Here is a 23,123-nt window from a genome sequence, read left to right on the forward strand (position 1 = left end):
TGACAGCTCTGACAGGGATATACGACAAGTGCATTGGAGAGGGGGGCGAGAGGAGGGTGGATGCGGGGGATGCGGCGCTGTCGGTGGGGGAGGTACTGAATGGGGCTGCGGTGTAACGGCGGAAAATTGCACGCTGTAATCACAGACGTGTTAGATGTGGCACGTCCCTCTAATCCACCGGCAAATAAATGGTGCACTGACACTGATCGCTGGAGCCACGCCATCAGAATCTATCCGTCTTCCCTATACCCATTTTCTGTTATTTACTGCATCCATATATTTATATATATATATTAGACTTGGGTCGTCATGCAAAATTCCAATCGTCGATCGCTGGAGGGCGGGGATCGGCAATATCCGATTTTATCAGGGGCGCGCGTGCTTGCGGTAGGGTTTGCCCTCCTCGTCGCACCTGCGATGTGTGTACAGTGGCTCCGCTGTGCCGCTCCGTTTACCCAGAGCGGCGAAATGCTTAGAACCCGAGCTTGGGATCCATGTGTCTTTTTTTTTTTTTTTTTTTTTGAACACCTGCCCCTCAAAGTCTCTGTACGGGACTGTAGAGGGAAAGTGAGACCCGATCACCAGTTGTTACTCGACAGCTCTGAGCGGAGAGGGAGAGAACCCCCCCCCTCTCCCTCTCCCTCCTTCTCTCCCTCTCCCTCTCTCTGCTCCAGTTTCAGAACGAGGTAAACTGCACTTACACCGTTGAAATTCTCAGCTTTTTCCTGGCAGATTAAAAAAAACAAAAACACGTCTGTCATCAAAGTCAATCGCGATCGATGGAGTCGCACGGAGTCAATCGCCGATATACGATTTTATCGTGAATCGGCCCGAAAAGCAGCTACACTTTTGAAATTATTTCAGGTAGTAATTTTTGTAATATTTAGTTATTTATTTTTTAAATGCAGTTTACCGACAATACTTATTTTATTTTTAATATTCAATAAAAAAGATTTTTATACATCTACATGCCTTGATGATGTCATTTTCTATATAGCCGGCTTATCAATTGTTTTTAAGCTCAATAAACACAGATAATATTTGACCGGAATCTCTCCCATTTGTGCAGGAAATAGAAATCTTCCAGGACACGTTGAACGGCACCAATTTCTTCTAATGGAAACTCTGATATATATATATATACACAGTATACTGTATATATAGCCAAAATGATCATTGTGGCTTTTTGCTCAATTTGGAACGTTGGGTCATTTGTGCTGCAATCCAGAATTCCAGTTTTCTGGTCTCTGCACCCAATTTCCATCTTCATGGCAACTCTGTGTATCAGATTAAGAAAGTGCCACTGATCATTAGCTTAGAAAGCTATTGAATTATTAAATGGATGCTATTGGTTTAAAACCTTATTGGACCACTCAACAAATTACCGTGGTGTACAGTACAATCCACGTGCTGAGGACATCGTCTTTAATCTTGTGTTTTAAATGAGTACAGGCAGTCCCCGGGTTACGAACAAGTTACGTTTTTTAACATTTTTCTGTCTGTAATTCGAATTTGTATGTATAGTTAGTCGGAACAGTTACGTATGGTTCACATCTGGCAATTATTTAAATGTTTGTCCTAGTATATAGTATATATTTTACCTAAAACAACTTACATATAATAATACAGTAATAACAATAAATATAGCTGTAGGCCGCAATACAGGGGGTCGAGTTTAGTCATGTTGGGTGCGTTTTACAGTTTCCCGTGTTCTCTGAAACGCAGCACGATTTTCTGAGTTTACTTGAACGCAGCACGGGCTCCCCCCGGTCTGTCGTCTGCTGCTTGATCGTCTTGCGGAGCCCAACCTACCTGTCTTTAAAACAACACCTGTTGTCTGCGGAAATAGAGCTGCACTCTTAGTGACGGGCGGCCGTATTGTGCCGTGTCGGGCACGTCGTTTATTTGTTGAGTATTTTTTTACTTGGATTACATTTTCAGTAAGTTATGTTTCCATGAAATGTTGTGGTATTTCTGTGTGTAATTACCATTGCACGGCTTTGGTTTTGTTTGGGGAAAGGCACAGCGGATCGGACGGAGCAGATTACCAAAAAGATAAAGACATCTGACGTCAGCTCGTGCAGAGAGTAGAAAAAAGCGTTGGAAACCAAGCGTTCCGAGCGGTCGGAAGCCTTCGGACCGGAGCGTTTCCTTCATAGCGATTACTTTGTCATTAGTTTTCACCTCATTATTTGACACTTTGGCCACATCATATATAATCATAGGTCCCCTTTAAGTATAAGGTACTTCTTCCATTGTATATTTGTCATAAAGGATGCATTGCAGTTTTGAATAAATGGCACTGCAGTTTCGTTTTTCACAACATTTCTTGCTTTTTAAAATATTAACCATTTAACTGCACTTTACATCAGGATGAAGACAAATCGTTCTGTTTGCCTCTCTGATGGAGACGATCTGTACACAGCCCTCCTCTCAGCTCTGTGCAAATCTCCGAAGCATCGCCGCGTTAGCATCGGCGCTAAATATTTCAGTTAAACGCGCTTCCCCCGACATCAAAGCGGCTCGGCGGCGTTCAGAGCTCTTCACTAATGACAACACGTCGGCAGCGAGCGCAATGGATTTCCCTCATTTCCTCCTTCTTTGCCAAAGCAAAGCGGAGACAAACGCCACGCTCCGTCTCCGACTCGGTCGCCCCGCCTGTGAAAACGGTCACGCATCAATTTGGGAGAGCGGACGTCGAAAGAAAAACAACAACGGCAAAAAAAAAAAAAACGAAAAAAAAAAGGCAGGGAGGTTGTTTGTTCATTGCCACGGTTGGGTCTTTATCTGTTTATTTTGACTAGGTAATTGTGCCTGCGGTACAGCGGGGCCTCGCCGCTAAGCCACACAGGGATTAGGGAAATGTGAATGGATGGGTAGGGAGGTTGAAGTGTGTGTGTGTGTGTGTGTGGGGGGGGGGTTCCATCACATCTGCGTCCTGTGGCGGAGGAAGGAGGGTGTGTACAAGGGGGGGCATCGTTGTCGACGCTGAACAGTGTGCTCGTCCACCCACCCGCAGAATTACCTGCGCTGCACCGGCTTCGGAGAGAGAGAGAGAGAGACAGAGAGAGAGAGAGAGAGAGACAGAGAGAGAGAGAGAGAGAGAGAGAGAGAGACTCCTTGGATCCCAGCCCCGTCCGCATCCACTTCCTCCATTCTCTCGATCGGCCCGCCCTTATTGGCCCCCCCGGCCAATGGAATGGCTGCGGGAGAGCGGACCGGCCACGCCTCTCTTGTCGCCGTGGGCTCTGAAAGAAGAGCCGAAGGGGGGTGGGGGTGGGGGTGGGGGTGGGGGGAGGCATGGAAATGGGGAGAGGATTAGAGGGCGGATTTAGCAACATTTCTCTTCTCCCGGGCTGTTTGGTTAACCCTTAAACGCCGCCAGCGTCCGCCCCGTCCCCCTCTCTCTCTCTCTCTCTCTCTCTCTCTCTCTCTCTCTCTCTCTCTCTCTCTCTCTCTCTCTCTCTCTCCCCGCCACTGCCATTGTAGATACGCACAGCCACCCCCCCTGCCCCCCAACACCCGCTCCACCCCGCCTCCCTCCACCACTCCGCTCCCTCTCGGGGGCGCGTTCTTAAATCCTTTTGAAGTCCTAAGCGCTGCAGAAATCCATTGAGAGCCATGTATAATGGCTTTTAAGAGAGAGTGTTTAGCTGTATGCCGACCCTATGGCTTATGAACCGCTGGCGTTTTAATGGATTTTTTAACCCCACCCCTCCACCCCCCCCCACCCGCCCTCTCTCTCTCTTTTTTCCCCTTCCCCAGCATAAAATCCAATGGATTGTCCCTCATTATCATTTAAATAAGCCTCTCTTTCTGCTCAGAATGCTCCAAGTTGAATGAACTGTGCATAGTAAGGCTAATTCCAAATGGCCTTGGCCTCCCACCGCTAACCCCACACACACACACACACACACACACAAACACACACACACACACACACACACACACACACACACACACACACATGCGCTACACAGACATTTTTGAACTGTAAGCGGTGAACGCATTCTCACACAGGCCCGTGCTCCTCACCTCACCGCTCTGGGTGCACCATCCCTTGTCCTCCCTCACCCCTGGCCCCCAGATGTGGTTGCAGAGACAGAGGGAGAGGTTGAACAGAGAGGGGAACAGTCCTTGCACTCCCACAGCGCCTGCTTTTTGGCTGGCGGCAGGGGGCTCCTCCCTAATCGTCACCACGGGGGCCATCCTGTGAATCAGAGGGGGAAGATAGGCGTTGATGAGGGCCACGGGCTCTCAGAGCAGGTGTGGAAAGGGGCCCGGGGGCGCGGAGAGGAGCGGAGGGAGTGGTTGGTCTCGGGGGCAGGGGTGTCAGGGCTGGCAGGGGGGGGGTCTGTCAGGATTGAAGGTGGACCTATGCACAAAATTGCTCGAGCAAGAAAAGTCCCCCTCTAGAGAACAGTGTGAGAAATTGCCAATCGAGACAGAGGAATAAAAAAAAATAAAAAAAGGGAAAAAAAAAAACCAGTGGAAAGTGAAGGCAGAGATTTGGAGATTGGTATTCGTGCCGGGGCCCCTAGTGACAGAGCCAGGGAACAGAACAAAACAAGTCTGCAGCTTCTTTGTCTGCGACCTTGCCTTTGTTCAGTATTAGAGGACTGTATCACAGAACAAGCACATCCACCAGCTTGATGCGTCCAAGTGAAATGCATTAGATGTTAAGACAAAAGTGGCACCAAGTCGCACAATGTCCTAAAAATTGTATTTTGAAAAAAAGTTCTTGAAAAAACACCATCTTGGCTCATATTTTTAGAGATTGAATGTTGTTCTGACGTCTATTTTATTCTTTTCAAGAATATCATGCGGCTATCTAAAATAAACTTTGCATTTGCATTTGATGTATTTGCACCAAATCTGTGGATATGTCACGAAGAACAAACACACAGATACGACTCTGTCCACTACATGTTTGAAATGCCAAGTAGAGGCTTTATAAAGAATGATGTGACAGAATAATAACATTTTTGTTTTTTTTATTCTGGCTGCCAGGGGATCTGAGCAGTTCTCTACAAACTCTTGAAAATGCAATATCTAAGTTCAGGTTGCGATTGTACCTCCTGATGCAAGTCACAAAGTTGCTTTCACGTGTCTGTCATAGTCAGAGGAACAATAAACTCCAAATTGAACAAGCACGGCTGTTCTTATCACCTTGTCAATTGTCAGCGCTCGCCAGCGAGCCGCTGACAGCGCCAACCTTTACAAACAAATAATTTTGCAACGCCGGTTACCAAGAACGTTCCTTAAATGAAGTCACGCAGCGCTTGAGCGATGGGTTGGAGAGCGAGCGCCACTCCGTTACCCCCTGGCCCAGGCCAGAATGAATGGGCAGGATGCGCCCAGGCGCGGGCTACATGGCGGGGAGGGTAAAAGGTTAACGTGAATATTGATATTAAAGCCCCGCCGCTTCATCATGTCTGTGTCAGCGAGTGAAACGCTCCTTAAAGGTCATCCCTGTTCTCCTCTCTCTCCCTACAGAGCTCCACTCACTCGCTGTCAGGCCGCGGCTACTCGGTAAGTGACATTTTCATGCTTCATGGCTTTACGGCGGAATTACAATTTCCAACGACCCGCTTTATGGCCCCCGCGCTCGACATTTTAATTATGTTAAATAGAGTAATGGAGAAATCATGATATTAGAGACATTACTCCTGCCTGACTGACTGATTAAATTGCGGGAAAGGTGTCCTGCGCTACCTTGGCGAAAAGGGCCTCTTTTTATTGACATCGATCAGAGACGTTCTCCGGAGCCGCGGTTTGGCTGTCAGAAGTTTATGTCTTCCTCCCACCGCCTGCCAGTGGAGGCCCCTTTACTCACTCGGCAGACAATGCGCCTAAAAAGCCTTCTCGGGGCCAGGCGCACTATACAGTATATCCTGACTACCGACTCTGCTCTTCCAGGAAAATACATCTCAGTATTTACCGTAGACAGGACGTGAAGAATGTTGTCGAAGGTAAATGTGTCCGGGAGGAATATTCAATAGTGCTCTGGGAACCCTGTCAGCCCGATTCCTTTTATGCACGCACTGCCTCGTTTGGTGTCAAAACCGGACTATTTTTATATCTCTTTAAAGCATCTGTTGCCTTCCCCTTTCTGTGTGCCTTCAGAGCCATAAATCTGCAGCGCCACTCCCCAACCCCCGCCGCCCCCTCCAATGATGATGTGTCTGTGATAGTCTCAGGGCAATAGAGACAGCGGTCGTCCTTTATGTCCTCTGCTTAAAGGGGAAGTCATAAGAGGAACGTTCTTTTTAAGTGGGCTACTTTTAGCTGATGACTGACATATGGCAGTTCTCGTTGCCGCATGGAAGCAATCATCCAAACAAACAAAACAACTATAAATGGTTTGTCACCGTTAATCTGCCTCAAAGGACTGCAGCTAAAGCACCCAACAAAGCATAACTTGAAAAGACATTGATCGCTGCAAAATCTCGTCTCCTCTTTTTCCTCCCTGTTTTATTATTTCTTCTTCTTCTTCTTCTTCTTCTTCTTCTTATTCTTCTTTTTCTTCTTCTTCTCCTCTTTTTCTTTTTTTTTAATGGAACATGTCACATTCCTATTCCCCGGCGGCCGCATACTCACAGACGGATGAAAACAAACAAGACCTCCCAAAAAAGCTTGTGAGCCCTTTGGCTCAAGCTGTCAGATTAAGTCAGCGGGGAAACAAGGCCTTCTTCATCTGAACGGAGGAAGGGTGAGAAGCAGAGCGCGATAGAGAGAAGGAGATGGGATGGGGCGGAGTAAAGGAAAGGGGGAAAAAAGAAGGCGATAAAGGGTGCTTACTTGGCCATCGAAGGGCACGAGCCAAACCCATCCGCACCCTTTGGGCTCCGTGTGGGCACTCACTCTGTTCGGATGCTGGAAGAAGTGTTGTGGCCAGAGGAGGGGTAGGAAGCACTTGTGCGTGGAGGGAGGCGGAGGCGGCGTGTAGAGCAGACCCTGGGGCCTGAGCAGTGCCGCTGATAGCGCAAGGCCCAGGTTATCTGATGGTTGGCCCCTGGCTCCGATTGCCATCTCCTGCCCCATTTCTCCCTCCATCCTGGGGGGAGGGCGGAGAGCAGAATGGAGGAGGTACCGGGGGTTTGTTATCTGTCAGGCGACACTAAGAGGTAAAACACAAAGCAAGACAATCTTTCCTGACAGTTTGTTTTCCACTTCATTCGGCGATAACGCCTTCTTGTTTTGTTTTGTCGTTGCCCCCCCCCCCCCCCCGCCGGCCCGCCATATATCTCTGTTGGTATGCCTGCCAGACGCCGCGCCTTGCCTGAACGGTTTATACTGGAATGTAAATAAAGGATGCTGTTTGTCACTTTCTGATCTCATAAAAAGAATCGAAGCCGTCTGAACATTTTCATCACATCACAGCAAATACCGCTCACCTCCTTCCCTGTGGTGAAATGCTCGGCCTTGTGCGCACGGGCCCACGTTGAACGGGATTTTTATTTGACTAATTCCGTTTTATTAGGTGTGCAAGGTATGTGGTGTGGCTGACGACACACTTTCACGGGGGAAAGAAAAGACTGGCGTATTGTGGTGCGCTGGCATCACATCTCTCTCTTTTGCCATTGCGCTACATTTCCCACTCGCTCCCCGAGAGGAAACAATGGTCACTTTCTTTGTTGCCTTCCTCTGCGAACGAACGGATGAGGAAATCGCAGATTTAGCGTGTACCACTTGACCCGCCTTCATGAACATACACTGAAATACTGCAGTGTATGTCAAGAGGTGAAAACTGTCTAATCCTGTGCCGAATGGGTGTCTCTTTCTCTTCAGGCGATGCCCGTGCATTTATTTCCCTCTGCAACAGTGGTATCCTACTCCCCTCCTCTGAACAGGGTTTGTTTTAACATTGCCATCGCTTAGAGCTGAGATTGAAACACAAACACACATACACATACTCCCTGTCCAAGGTGTTAATCTGGTGCAACACTTTGGATCATCAAGTCAGCAGCCGATATGGTAGCTGCAAGCCGCGAAACCCACTATCTCTCTCTCTCTCTCTCTCTCTCTCTCTCTCGCTATCTTTCTCCCCTTGTCTGTGGAAGGCTGGTTATGGAATTGTTTATCAGACCTGCCTCCCTCTCTCTCTCTCTCTCTCTCTCTCTCTCTCTCTCTCTCCACCGCTCTGTCCCTCTCTCCTGTCTGCACCACACAGGCTTTATTAAAGCCTCGGCCATGTTTGGGAGACAATATCTCTGCCTTGTTTCCCGGGCCGCTACCCAGCTTGTTGTTACAGCGGAGATGGGCCCGGGCTCGGGCGATTTATCATCCTCTCAGGGGCGCCTTGATAAAGAACACCCCCCCCCCCACACACCCTTTTTCCCCAAAAACGATCTACCCATCCAACTGCATACGGAAGAGGAGACATTTTACCTGAGCAGAAAAAACAACACGTTCCCCTTCCCATCCCTTTAGATGAAACGATTAAGCTTTCGTTTTCCTCCCGTTTATAAAGCAACCAAGGCCAAGATGGAGCTACAGTATGTGTTTTCACTGTAGGTGCTTTCTATGTCTGAGCATATAGTCTGACCGCGTGGGATTTCTTCCATCACATTGATGTAAATACGTGGGATTTTGGTGTTTTTGGTCGACCAGCCCCCCGCTCTCCGTGCTTGCGGTTCGGTAATCATATTTAACGCTGAGTGAGACGACACTAAACAGAGCGGCTGCATCGGAGTCGTTTGTTGCAATCTTAAAAAGCGTCTGGTTTTAATTGATTTGGCATTCACGACTTACGCGTCTGACTCCGTGTCTGACTGACGGGGCTTTTTACAAGATCTTTATCGAATACAAGGATTATGTCACTTAATTATAATAGAAGCTATTAAAAGCTTCACGCTTCATTAAACGAAACGACAGAGATTCGCTGGATTAAATATTAAATACTTCGATTGAGAGGAAATTGAGTGGAAATTTTACATTATATTTAGGGTGATTTTTAACTGCGCCATTTTTTTTTTCTTCCTACCGCCGTGTAATGAGCGCAGGGAGCTGTGTCTTTTTGCCATATCAAATATCACCTAATTTCCCTTTTATTGGGTACTGCTGTCCATCTGCCTCTCCATCTTTCTTATTCTCGCTCTGTTCATAGTTTGAGTGGAGATTCGCAGGTGTCTCCATACGGCCGGCTCTGCACATGGAGAAAATTTGTAAAGGAAACCAACAGCCCAGCAGGAGTGGGCTGGGGCCTTGACATTGTCCCGGCCCTGGGGTGGGGCGCTTGCTGTCAGGGGCCTCTCCATGAGGGTTGTCCGCCTTGAAAAACCTATTTGTTTATCCCCGTGTGCGGGCCCGCTTTAGATCCCGGGCCCCGCTGCTGTCCGCGCACCAGGGACCTAGGCTGTTGCTGCTAGCAACAGATAAAAATTGCTGTTAACCACAGCAGGGCCCACAGCACATCAATCAACAGGGCTGCAGATAAAGGCTGCAGGCTTCTGGGGCCTTGGCTGAATGGCGTGGCTGAAAATCCTTTTCCAATGGCTGAGCACACACAGCGAGGGTGATGGAGGCCCGCTATCATTCAGGGGAGAGGAGGGAAACTTCATTTTCAACAGTGCAGACAGCTCAGGTTTTGTTCTAATGGAGATGCATTAGAACAACGGCAACACAAAGGGGACTCTGGAAGAGGTCATTTGAATAAAGAGGCGACACGGTGAATTAGTGTCGACCGAGGCCTCCAAAAAAACCAGCTGCAGCATAGTTCAGTTGTTCTAAATTAACTCTTAATTGCTTTTACCACTTGGCTTTGCTCTTAAGGCCGCTTAAGAGTCAGGGACGTTCAGCTTCGCCACGTTCCACATACCCTTTCGTTATAACCGAATTGAGATCAACGATTGGAAACGACTAGGAGCTGCGGCTCAAACGCCCAAAGGGGTATTAACAAACCATTATTTAATTTTTTTATTTCTACTGGAGGTAACTTGAATGGTTCATTTCAGCCTTCTCCAATCCAATTCAGTCACCCTTAAAGCAGAAATATGGTGATGGCTTTTGGTGCCCAGTAATGAAAAAGAACAATACAGATATTTTCTTCTATTAAATCTAGTTAATGTATTCCCAGGCGTATCTCGGTGCTATCATCCTTGTCGGAGCCTGTCCAAATGAAACACAGTCTCTCTCGTGGGTGAAAGCACAAGCTTTCTTCCTCCCCAAGCCCCGTCTGGATCGTCATAACTCTTAGTTTGTCCTCGATACATTGTCCCCTAACTCACATTTGCCCACTTTAAGCAAATGGCTCTATAATATCACAATCAAATAACGCTCCAAGGATTTGTTTACCGCCGGCTCTCTCCCCATTAGGTTTCACGGGCACCGTAGACAAATAAAGTGATGATTCCAATTTATCATATGTTGCATGTACCACAATCAAGCTGCAATTACATGCTCCTTCCATTTGTAAGAGCTCCCAACGCTGATGTGAATGTTTTAATGAGGGCTGTAATGAACGCTCAGGGTGTTTGGCAAATCTCCGTGATGTTGCCAGGGCTTTTTATGGCCCCCCATTATAACATGCAATTTGCATCAGCAAATTACAATGCTCCATATCATTATGCCGCACCGAGGCCCGATCATAAATTAAAGCTCCAATTACAAATATCTATCAGGGAACGGGGGATGAATACTCTGGCAACCCACCAGAGAGAGAGAGAGAGAGAGAGAGAGAGAGAGAGAGAGAGAGAGAGAGAGAGAGAGGGGCCTCCTGTGGGTTTTGTGGGATGAGACGAACATAGAGGTGTTGTGTTCTTACACACACAGACACACCACGCTTACGGGGAATTCTCGCTTCAAAAAGGAACCGTTCACTTTGTGGCCGTTTCCGTGTTTGTTATTGCAGCGTGCTGCACGGTAATCCTTTTTGTAATTTGTCTCCCTTCCTCCTGGTGAGAACCAAGCCTCCTACTTCCTATTACCGCTGTGTGAGCTGCTCTATTAAGCCATGTAGAGGGCCTGGTTTGTTGTATCTTTATTCAACATGGCTTCTCTCGCTCTCTCTCTCTGGTATAGTTATTATTTTTTTTTTTTTATGACAGATGTTTTGGTCTCTCGTTCCTTTCTTCCTCTCTTTCTCTCGCTCTATCTGTGTCTCCTTCAACTTGATTATACACTGGAGGGAACATATGAATCAAAGGGATTTATCACAGCGTAGTCTTATTAATTCGTCGCCACAAGTGTAATATTAGTCTGTGTCGTTCAAAGAAGCACGCAATTGCAACAGCGAACCCATCCCTCTAGGAAATAAAAAGGAGAGAATATACAGTTTAGAGATAACAATTTTAGACAGTGCGTTTTAAATCCATTAAAGGGTGGCTTGGCTATTTTCAACCCAGGCCTTAAAATGTTGGTTCCCATCATTTATAACTCATTTCACAATCTCAGTGAATGCTTAACTACTGAGACACTGTCCAATCTGCTGCAACTTCTCACTGTGCTTAAACGCAGTACAAAAAAATATATTGTTTGTACTGCTATTGTTTTAGTCCATGTGTCTTAGTGTATTTTTTTAACATGTTTTAAGAAACAGCAAGATTACATTTTTTTTTTTTTTTTTAACTACTTTTTGTGTTAGCCGCAGTACACCCAAAGTGTAACGTTGGCTACAGCAGGTTGCCATTTGTAAGCAGTGCAACTTCCTGTTTCTAATCTCCCCAATTGCAAAAAAGTCAATTAGCCTTTCACCTAAAGTGAAACCTTGAAAACCTGATAAAATGCACAGGGCATATCTATATACAGTATATATATATATACAGTATAAAAGCCACCTGCCTAATATTGTACTGTATAGGTTTCCCTCGTGCCATCAAAACAGCTCTGACCCTCCTAAACAATGTTAGGGTAGGTGGTACGTGTCAATGTAAATCCACATGAATGCCAGGACCCACTGTTTCCCAGCAGAAAATTGCCCAGAGCATCACACTGCCTCCGGCGGCTTGCCTTCTTCCCATAGTGCATCCTGGTGCCATCTCTTCCCCAGGTAAACGGTGTACACGCACCAGCCGTCCACATGATGTAAAAGAAAACATGATTCATCGGACCAGGCCACCGTCTTCCATTGCTCCATGGTCCAATTCTGACACTCACATGCCCATTGTAGGTGCTTTCGGGTATATACAGGGGTCAGCATGGACACTCTGACCGGTCTGCTGCTATTTAGCCCATACGCAGCAAGCTGTGATGTACTGTGTGTTCTGACACCTTTCTATCGTAGCAGCATTAACTTTTTCAATTTGTGCTGCAGTAGCTCTTCTGTGGGCTTGGACCAGACGTGCTAGACTTTACTCCCCATGTGCACCAATGAGCCTTGGGCGCCCATGAACCAGTCGCCGGTTCACCGGTTGTCCTTCCTTGGACCACTTTTGGTAGGTACTAACCACTGCATACCGGGAACACCCCACAAGACCTGTGGTTTTGGAGGTGCTCTGACCCAGTCTTCCAGCATCACAATGTGGTCCTTGTCAAAGTGGCTCAGATCCTTACACTTGACCACATTTCCTGCTTCCAAGACATCAACTTCAAGAAATTACAGTTCACTTGCTGCCCAATATATCCCACCCCTTGACAGGTGCCATTGGAACGAGATGAGCAATGTTATTTACTTTACCTGTCAGTGGTTTTAATGTTATGGCTGATGTATGTAGCTATATATATATATATATATATATATAGTTTCTAAATGCAGAGGTTGAAAGTTTAGCTTTCAGGAGGCTGTTCCCCATCCCAGAAGAAGCTCATTGTTTATTCACCATTCACTACTTCATGTGTAGCATCACCTTCCTTCCATGACTGATATGGAAATCCACCCTTCTGTCCCTCTCTCATACCTGTGATGGCTGCGATCCTTGTAATCCTCGACCCGTAGCCAAACCTCGCTCAGAGAGGTAGAACAAAAGGCGCAGGTAACAGATCGCTTAAGGCGATGAGAAGAAAGAGAAAACACAGAAAAAGAAGAAACTGCCAGCCTACCCCCCAGCCAGCCAGTCTCCTCTACTCTCCTCTATTGATGAGACAGCAGGCCCGCGGGCCTCCCCTTAACCCACTAGAGCCCCCAACCACCACACAAACAAAGTCTGAAATTAAGGAGAGCCCGCGGCAGGCCCATTTCTACACCAGAGCTAAAATGTTCCCTTTTATGGCCTCGGTGGATTTCCAGCGTGGGATTCTATCGAGGAAGAGAAATGAAACAACTCTTCGCCTTTTTGCCGGCACAGACTTTGCGAGAGCAGGTTTCTCATCTTTCTTTTTATTTTTTTCTGTGCCGTCTCGATGTTCACACCTCCCACAACACTTTCCGGGCTAATTTTAAAGGTACTAAAACCTCCGCTTGTAGCCTGTAGAGGTGCTGATGTTTAATTCATGTTGTGTTTTTGCATTTTAACCTTGAATATCTTTACCATCAAAAGCACATTTCTTCTCTTTGGCAACAAAAGGGTTCCAAAAGAGGTTTGAAACTCGACAGATGAGGATACTATACCCACACCCATGAACACCCCCGAGCAATTATTTCTGGCATCGTTAATGCTTGTGCAAGCCCAACCCGGTTAATGCCCTCATCCTCCCCGAGTCACACACACACCTGAAACACACACACACACACACACACACACTCATACACAAGTACACGTCTTTTCCAAAACCTGTACCGAAAACTTATACTAAGTAGGTCATGTTCTGCCAGTTGTCTTCTAATCACTCAACGGAAAAAAACACCATTTTTCCTCCACCAGAGCCCTGAGCTCCGCTCCTGGGACTCCAACGTGCGACACACAGGCTCATTTGATTTTCTGTCATGTTATTTCATTTTTTTTTTTTAGTTCCTTTTCTCTCCCTCGCTCTCGCTCTTGCTCGCTCGCTCTCGCTCTCTCTCTACCCCTCTGCCTTTATTTTCCTTAGCCTGTTTTTGACAGTAGTCAGGCAACACCCTCATCACACACACGCACACACACACACACACACACACACCTCCTCCTCCATCTCCCAACTCTCTCACTCTCTCTCAGTGGAGGTGTCTGACGGCAGCAGCAGGTAAGGCGTCAGATTACGTTGGAAGGGTGGTGGAGGGGGTTATACCTCCAGCGGATGCAGGCGTGTTTATGAGGAGAGTAACTGTTAATGACAGTGTTGTTGCCTCCCCCGAGGCTGGCCTCCCTATGGAGGGAGCCCCGCGCTTTTGTCGAGACCGCTTACTCGCTGCTTACGTTTTTATTTCCATCCTGTTTTCCTTTGTCCGTCTCTGTCGTTCCGATTCCATTTTGCCCCCTCCCTCTCTCTCTGACACAATAAAAAGGGCTGAGCGCCTGTGGTTTTTAGCGCCATGGCTCAGTGTAACCCAGGGCCCGCTGTGGTTTTGCCCTCTAGCTAACAGATGTGCCGAACAGGTACAGCCCAGATTTCCTGTTATGTGCTCAGCTTAGTAGCGTGTGGGCGCTCACTTGGCAGCGCGCACGGAAATGTGGCCCCTTAAGCTCCGAACAGCTTGGTGTGTGCGGCGTCTTTACATATGTAGGTGCACACGGGGGCACACATACACACACACACACTCAGACAACACCCACACAAATAAATGTACACACGTCTCCTGTGGAGGCGCACGCGCAAACACCCACACAAACATGCTCACGCTCGCAGCTAGCTGAGGCCCCTCTACCAGACTGTTGGCTGCCTCGCTGTTTCCCCCCTACGTGCTTTCACACACGACGGGCAGATCGCTCAGATTGGAGGGGACTTTGTGTTCAGATAAAGAAGTGTAATCATAATTGCATGTGGTTTTCCAGTGTCTAGCAGCGGCCCGGTCCCCAGTTGCCGTTCCCCTTGGCAGACGCCCGGGCTCCGAGTGAAAGTACAGTAATAGAAAGCTCTCACAGCCCCACCGGCAGGACCGGGGAGGGACCGGGGAGAGAAAAATCACTCTTTTTTTTTTTTTTTGGACTTATAATGTGCATGTATGTCAGGGCTCAAGACGTTTGTGACAATTTAATGCATTTTCTGCCCCATGTAAGAGTTCACCTTCAACTGAATATAAGTTTTCAAGTTTATCGATGGCATTTGCTCCACCTAGATTGTATGCTTTTCAAATTGTGTGTTCACAAAAGTAAGCGCGGAAGTGAATTTTACTGGAGTGAGCTGCAAATATCAACTCTGGACTTCACCACTACTTCCATTGGTGCTCGGTCATCGGAGCTTCTTTCTGTGCCGAGGCGGTTCTTTATGGGATGGTGCGGTTTGTTTTCATTTGTATCCTAGCTACAGCAGCTACAGTACCTGACCAAGATAGCGATCACGGTCTTGTTTGGACTCACTGCAACAAATGAACCCAGAGCCATCGTGTAGCTATGACGTGATGTGCAGGACCCCTGTCTGCCTTTTCATTGGATGGTTTAGTTTGATTTAATATGCGGTTGGAGCTTTGCTGCTACTGCAGTCATTGTTGTTTGCGCTTTCGCTGTTCATTGTTTCAATCAAACGCATGGAAAAGTAACTGTGAATTAGTTGTCAGCTCCGCCTTCCTGTTCTCTGCCCACAATCACGTCCCTTCCCACCCTGCCCCACTGTCCACTCTGCTCTCAGTGAGTGGCTGGCCTCGGCTCCGAGCACACACCAGGGCATGTGGGAGATTAACCGAGCGGGCCTGCCATCTCAGCGGGTTTCTGGACTCCCCTCGGCCCAGTCTGGCCCAATCTGCCAGCTAGCCTCCTGCTCCACCGAGCAGCAGCGGCGGGGCACCACAAGCCCGGCCCGCCTTCATTACGCCTGCCAGATGGGCCGAGAATTAGATCCAAACTCCCACCACGGGGGTGGGTGGCGGAGGAAGTGGTGGAGAAAATGGAGGAGGGAAAAGGGAGGAGGGGAGACTGGGGGCGGGGGGGGGGTGTAATGGTTTTTGTTTTCATTTATGTTGCAAGTTATTACATTTTAATGTAACACCCCTGGGACCTGGCAGCATTAAATGCCTGCTCTTGAATAATCGACACTAACTGCAAGCAAATGCTGGGGAGAAATGAAATTAGCGAGCACAGCAATTTGGCACAGTGATTATCAGCTCCTCAGAGGCACTTCCTGATGATTTAAGAATGCTAACATTTAAGCAAGTCAGATCTCATTACTCTTCAAGGTTAAATCGAGCTGTGTCGGAACGGCGGCAGCTGCTTGATTAGAAATAAGGTTTCCGCGTCTTTCCCACTCTCTGTCTCCGTCTCCCTTTGTTTTCTCGCGGCTGTTTCCCGCTCGAGAAGCGGCGGCGGCTCAGGACTGAAATCTGTCAGCCCCGGTGACACCTGGTTGCCAGCTCTTAATTCGATCAGCGATATCCGACATCTTGGGTATAATTTGTCCTCCGCCAGCGTACATCGCTCGCTCACGTCGCATCGCGACGCTCACCTCCCACGCAGGCTTCAAGTCTGCGCCTAACTCGATTTGAATAGGACCATTTTGGTACACAACGCATTCCGTTTTTTTAACAGAGACATAGGGCCCAGCTCCTCGTCGAACAAAAGAAGCGGGGCCCCTTCGGAATGTACTCAGGGAAAGTGTTTACCACGTCGCAGACCGCAGCAACAAATGTTCCATTATACTGTATTTCTCTGCCATTCTCCTTGGTCCTATGGAGGCAGAAGTGATTTTCAAGGCAATTTCAACCCTGGCGTCTTCGGGTCCGATGTGTATCTAAGCCAGCCATTCACATCTGTTCTCCACACAAACCTTGATCCAATTAGGTGACACCAGACGATGGCCTGCACCTCCATGGGCGTCCTTTACACACACACACACACACACACACACACACACACACACACACACACACACACACACACACACACACACAGATGCAACGCCACAGGTCCCTAACCATATGGAAGCTTATTTCTCTTCTTCTTCTTCTTCTTCTTCTTCTTCTTCTTCCATTACGAGGCGTCAGATCCTCTTAAAGCTGTTTACCCCACCGTGAACGTGTGTCAGCCCCAGTTTCCATAAAGGGGCTCAGCCAGGGAAGTGATAGGCGATGAGGACAATGATCCGAGTGTGGCGGATGCACTTGCACTTTACTGTGCTCCACCGCGACAAATCACTGCGCCACGAAAAGTTTTTTCGGGTTGTGGGGGGGTGGGAGCATAGGGCTTTCGTTATTCTCCGGTGTATTATTTTATGCAAATGGATGTTTTGGTTTATTTTTTGCAGGGGGGGGCGCCTTGAAAGTCAAATGTAATCATCCCCTCGTTCAGGTTATGCTCCGTCTCAAATATGAGGTTGTTTCCTGAGATTGCTTACACCAGGTTTGCAATTTGAATTTCTGGAGATCCAAGTATGGAGTCTAATGCTAATCACAACCCACTAGCTGGTATTATTGTTTTTTTTGTGGTTGTTGTTGTTGTCCTTGTTGATAACAGCTTTATCCGTTGGCAAATTTCAGAACTCGCTTGGCACCCTGAATGAGCTCTTCACGGAGCCTAATGTAGTCGGCCAAGATGGCGTCGGCACGGTTGGATTCCGCTTCCACCGACTTGTGTGCACCGTAGCGTATCTATTGCCTGTGCATCGCATCACTTTTCCTTCTTTTTTTCACGGCCAAAAGGATTTGGGGGAATGCAGCGAGGTTATCCCTAGGAACAAGGAAAAAGCCTCTAACTATAACCAGTCATTTCCACATGAAACATTTCTGCTTAAGTATGATTAGCAGAGATTAAGGTGGGTTTGTTTTGCTTCATAGAAGGCCCCATGACAGTTTGGAAATGGATTGAGAGCAGCTTTCTCAAGCGCAGCCTCCTTAATCCCACGCCAAGAGTTCTCACCCACCTTCGCCGAGTTATTTACATTACATTTCGCACATCAGCTTTGCAGCCGAGGGCCTTAAGGTAATGTGTGTAAAATTGCCTGAGCCTAAAACCAGCAGAGGCACGGCACATATCGCACGGTATTTCCAGGACTTCTATCAGAGTCTGTTTTTGCAGGGAAAGCGATTCTTCAGCTCCACTGGAGGTGATTTTTCTTGTAGTTATTTGAGGGTTAGTCTGACACCGTGGTGTTGCATTAAGCTAAAACAGTGTCTGCTGTAGGGGTTAGCGATACAGGAGCATAGGCATTTTTTTTTTTCTTCCTTTCTTCCATTTCCAAGAATGACAGAACAGGCAGAGCGGTCAGATGAACCAGTGGTCCATTCTGCCAGCCAGTCATGTGAGTCCATCTCAGCAACCAATCCATTCTGCCGTCTTGTATCCCATTTTCATATCATCCCTCTATCATGTATATGAGATTGCGCCCTCGCATGTGCTGGATGATATGATCCCCAGATAGATTCATTCATACATAATGATAAAAGATGGGTTTGGACAGGGCTACTTATTTGACAATCATTGAAGTGCCAGTGTGATGGATGGGCGTGGGAGCCCCCCCCGCAGCCGCAACCCCAACTCCAGCCCCGGCCCTGATAACCACGGCTCCCTCGTCTGATCCCACTTTATTTATTTTTCCTGCCCTGGCTCAAGGTCTTCATTTTGAAAGAGAAATATCAAATTGAATTAAAATTGCCCGCTCACCCAAATCAGAGGCCTGGCATGCCTCGAAGAGCACGTGTCTGTTCCCGCAACCCGTCGTTGCAAAGTCAATCCCCCCCCACCCCCCCCGCTCCACCCATCGCCTTCTCCCTCTCTCTCTTTTCTCTCGCATGGTAATGTGAATTATTCATGCCGGCGGGGCCACAGCGCGCTTCATCATGTTAAAGTGCCCATGACATTACTGATGGAGCCACCAACGCCCCTGCGCAGCTAGCAATGCTAATGCATCTGGAAGGGAGGAATGAGAAGGCGCGGCCTGGATTGCAACCCTGCCAAAGGGGTGTGATGCAGGGATTTGAACGGAAAGGCGAAAATCTTCCATTAAGATGAAATTAGTATTGTTTTCCCACCGACTTGTAAGGGAGGGGATATAAAGTATATACATATATTTATATATATATATATATATATATATATATATATATATATATATATATATATATATATAATATATATATGTATATATATATATAGACATATATCAATGTATATGTGTGTGTGTGTATCGAGGTGTATATTTGTACAGTATGTATACATGTATATACTGCATGTATATATGGTGTCATGGTTCAGTCACTTTTAGTTTTCATTACAAAAAATGAATGCCAGGGAATGTATTGCAATGCATTTTTTTCTAATTTCTCATAAAAGAACGATCATAGGTCTATTTCGACTAAACACAATACAGCTTTGGCGACCCATCTGCCGCCGTGACTTCATAGCAGTGTACAACACACAAAAAGGTAGAAATTTTTTTTATACATACTGTATAGGTGTATGTATGTCACTATGTTCAAGTTCAAGTTCAAGTTCAAGAGATAATTTGTCACATACATAAACATACGGTCGTACATATATGCAGTGAAATGTCATGACACCCGGTGATTACGCAAAAGCTCTATAAGCTCGCGCGGTGCTCGCGGCCGCAAGGGGCGGCGCCACAATCGCGATTCTGGTGATTGTTTACTACAGTAATTCTGCTGTTCTCTGCTACTAGCACTACTATTGCTGAATTTTACCACATCGAATGTTCGAAACAGTTGAGTAAATTGGTTTAGCATCTCCAATTTGAATAAGAGAACCAAATAATGACTGACTGATTGATTGATTGACTAACTAAACATTTCCAATAGCCTTACAGTCGTATAGATCACATAGATTCAGGTAATGCATCTATAACAGTGAAATATAAGCATTTTTAACTTTTGTTTACCACAGTTAGAGACTACTTCCAGGTGGCAACTACTTAAATATACATTAAAGTTGGACCGTCTATCTTTATTGACAAGATTTCCGTCTAGTGGAATGGCTCCATGAGGTCCTCACACAGTGCAACAGTGTGAGTGCATGTCTGCTTCCTCACGTCAACAGGAGCTCTCCTCCACAATAAACGAAAGCTAAATTGAAAACGCGTCTTCCTGCTCTTTCTGACTATGTCCGGGTAGGACCCAAGGGATCACCTTGTGATAGTGTGTGTACCGTGATTGGTGCTCTAATGCCGCTCCATTGTGTAACCCTGAAATTCAATAAGCCTGGCTCAATTGTAAGTGCAAAGAATTAACTGATCGTGATATTGCATGTAGCGCATCAATTTAACCGGTGGAAGAATGGATGCCTGCGTTGAATGGCGCTGTAGTGCACATAATGTCCGCCCGCAGGGAGAGCACATCATTCAGCCGCACTTTTTGTCCTTCTGGTGTTTCGTATTCATGGCTAAGAATGCTCCGATTGATACGGATTTCTAAACCAGCGCGCTATCACATCTCGCATCTTTTTTTTTTTGTACTTTTTCATATCCGCACAGCAAACGCATGCAAATGGTGGCCTCTCCCAAACTGTTATTTTTCAGTGTTGTAAATCGATCTTGCAATGAGCTGGGTGCAACCTGTCAGAGACGAAATGGATGGGTGGTGTCGGTGCGGATGGGGACTATTTCCACTGTCGGTTTGCGTTGAAGCAGCCTCCGAGGTGCTCTCTGTGAAGCTCTCCTCGCCTTTTCAGAAACCACCCGCGCATCTCTAAAGGTCCCGAGCGAGATGAGCACAACCGATACTGCGGTTCCCACACACTTTGCCTTCTGAAATTTCACAAGCGATAGTGGTTACTGACAGAGGGGGGCCGGATAAAATCTCACCTGATTAGGAAAAAAAACTGACAAAGAAAGAGTGAGAGAGAGCAAGAGAGGCAGTGAAAAAGAATTGAGGCTAGGCAAGTGTGAAAGAAAACAAAGGGTAGATAGTGGGCCTCTTCCGGCCTGTGAGGTTGCGTTTCGATTCGCATTCGTAGCTTCAGTCAAAATGAAAAAAATTACAAACCGCATCGGCCTGGTTTCATCTTTTGTCGACTGAAACTGCTCGAGGCGGAGGACACAAGGCTTACTCTTTATATTCATTTCGATGAAGACTCATTTGGCGCTTAACAGTCAACAAAAAAAATCACTGTTACTTTGTCACACCTTTCGAAAGACGTCTCAAAAGTCCCGACACACGCGGCACGACACCCACGGCCCCAAATGAAACATCCTGTTTCGTAACAGAAACCCTCTCATTCATCACCTCATCTTTTTGATGGTGCATCATCAGCTTCAGGGCCTGACCCGGGCATGCCATGTGGAATTTTGGAGGAGGGATCCTCCAGGGTGCGAAATATGAGCCCGGCCCCACGTAGACATGAGGTCCGACCTGAAAATAGCCAAGGAGCTGCCCCCCCTTGGGGGAAGTAACGCTGTAAATTACAGATGCTATCACGCTCCAATTAGCTGTCCTCATTGTCAAGAATAACAGAGAAGGAAGGATTGAGGATGATGGCATCAACCTGTTTATTCATGTTCAGATCATCTGTCCCAAACATAGTGGCTCCTTTAAAGTGGCAATCCATAAGGTTGTCTATGGTGGTGAATTACACTAGAAGTCCAACGATCATATCTGAAAATGCAATGTTTAGATGGTAGTTTATTTTCTTAAAAGTATGCCCCCTTCTGGTTGACTGATTTGTTTTGGTTTTTCTTGGTCACAGGTGGTGGGGAGGGTGTATTTATCATCCGGGGGTGCTGTTAATTTAAAAAGAAAAATGTATATCAAGATTTTACTGACCACAACTACGCTGCTTTATCACATCTACACTGCTGCCGTTCACTTCCTGCGTGTGCCCAAATAAGTGCATTCTTGCTGGGAAAAGCGGACCCTGCCGCCAACAATGCAAACGGCATGCAGAGGAGAACATTCAACACACAACGCAAAAACATTGAAAAGCTGTTTAGTGCCAGCTTACTAAAGTATCAAAAATGGGATTTTTTTTTTCCCGACAAAATAATATCGTGGCTTACCACTTTAAATCGTTGTTTTCAAAAAGCAATAATCAGATGCTACTATAAACTCTATATTTTAAACAACATATGGTTGGTGGGAGAAGCGTGTGGCATATTGGTTCCCCAATGAATCACCTGAATCCCAAGATGGATTCTCCTGGGAGGTTTTTTTTTTTTGGAAATCAGAAAATCTCTATAATTGGGACAATCGTTTCAGTTGTGTACCCCCTCAGAGTTTCACTAAATTGACAGATGTCACAGTGCTTGTTAGCAGAGCTGCCATAGGCCCTCATCGCCGTGACGGCTCAGTCACCATCCATTACGCTGACTGCGAGACTCCGCTTCTCACAGCTGACACCAAATATTGGTATTGCTGCTAAATCTTTAAAAAAAAAAGAGATGCGACATTAATGAAGAGAAAAATAAACAGGAGGCTTGTCAGCGGGAGGTGGGTGGCTGTCCCTTGGGAGAGGCGTCTCAGGGGTATGGAAATAGCTGTAGCATCACCCACCAGGGATGACAGCGCCTCCTCTTGCAGCCCTCCCCTCGTCTCTCCCCCTTCCAGAGCCTCGCAGCTATTAAGGTAGCGCCGGTGCAGTGTTACAGCCAGGCAGGAAAGCTTTCACTTCCACTCCGAAAGCAAGCCTTCGGGGTAATGTTAGGTCTTTTCATGAGTTACAAATATGTAATTAGACAAATTAGCTCAGCAGACACTCAGGGTTGTGTTTTTTAATGGCTCCGTGTTGCCTAGGTTGGTAATTAGCAGGCAGCCGCTGCTACCAAAAATCACACGTTGCACCCGAGGCCTCAGATCCGTAACCTGACAACCAGCAGCAGCGGGGTAATGACGGCTTAGGCCAGGTTTGATGCCGGAATTCATGCTGAGCCACCGTGTGAATCTCGTTTATGCCCGTGTATCGTTATTTCTTCCTGAGCGAAAACAGCGTCCGCCTCAGCGCAGCCATGTATTCAATCCGAACGGAACGCGGCGGTTCTTGGCCTCCGAGGCGCAGACTTTCATTTGAGCCAATCACCTTTATGGCTCAGTTCATCAGGGCCACTAGCCTACGTGTCCAGGTCTCTTGTTTTGAGTAGCACCCTGGGAACCCAGGGGCCATCTCCGCACACTGAGCTCCTGTCGCATTTTTTAATGACTTGCCGATGGTGATTTTCAGCGAGTGCCTGTTTTTATTGGTTTGGAATAAATTCCCCCCTTCCCCGTGACACGAGACATTCCCTTTAAATTGGATAGAAGG

The 23,123-nt window shown here is 47.0% G+C and overlaps 1 protein-coding gene across 1 annotated transcript in view; it reads left to right on the plus strand.

The window, feature by feature from the left end:
* fbrsl1 (fibrosin-like 1) overlaps positions 1 to 23,123 on the plus strand; it is a 298,902-nt gene that overhangs the window by 130,677 nt on the left and 145,102 nt on the right. Inside the window, exon 4 of the mRNA XM_080003616.1 lies at positions 5,497 to 5,532. Within this exon, the coding sequence (XP_079859742.1) occupies positions 5,497 to 5,532 (36 nt within the window). The remainder of the gene's footprint in view (positions 1 to 5,496; positions 5,533 to 23,123) is intronic.

The sequence above is a fragment of the Zeus faber genome (genome assembly GCF_960531495.2).
Source record: "Zeus faber genome assembly, chromosome: 7".
NCBI lineage: Eukaryota > Metazoa > Chordata > Actinopteri > Zeiformes > Zeidae > Zeus > Zeus faber.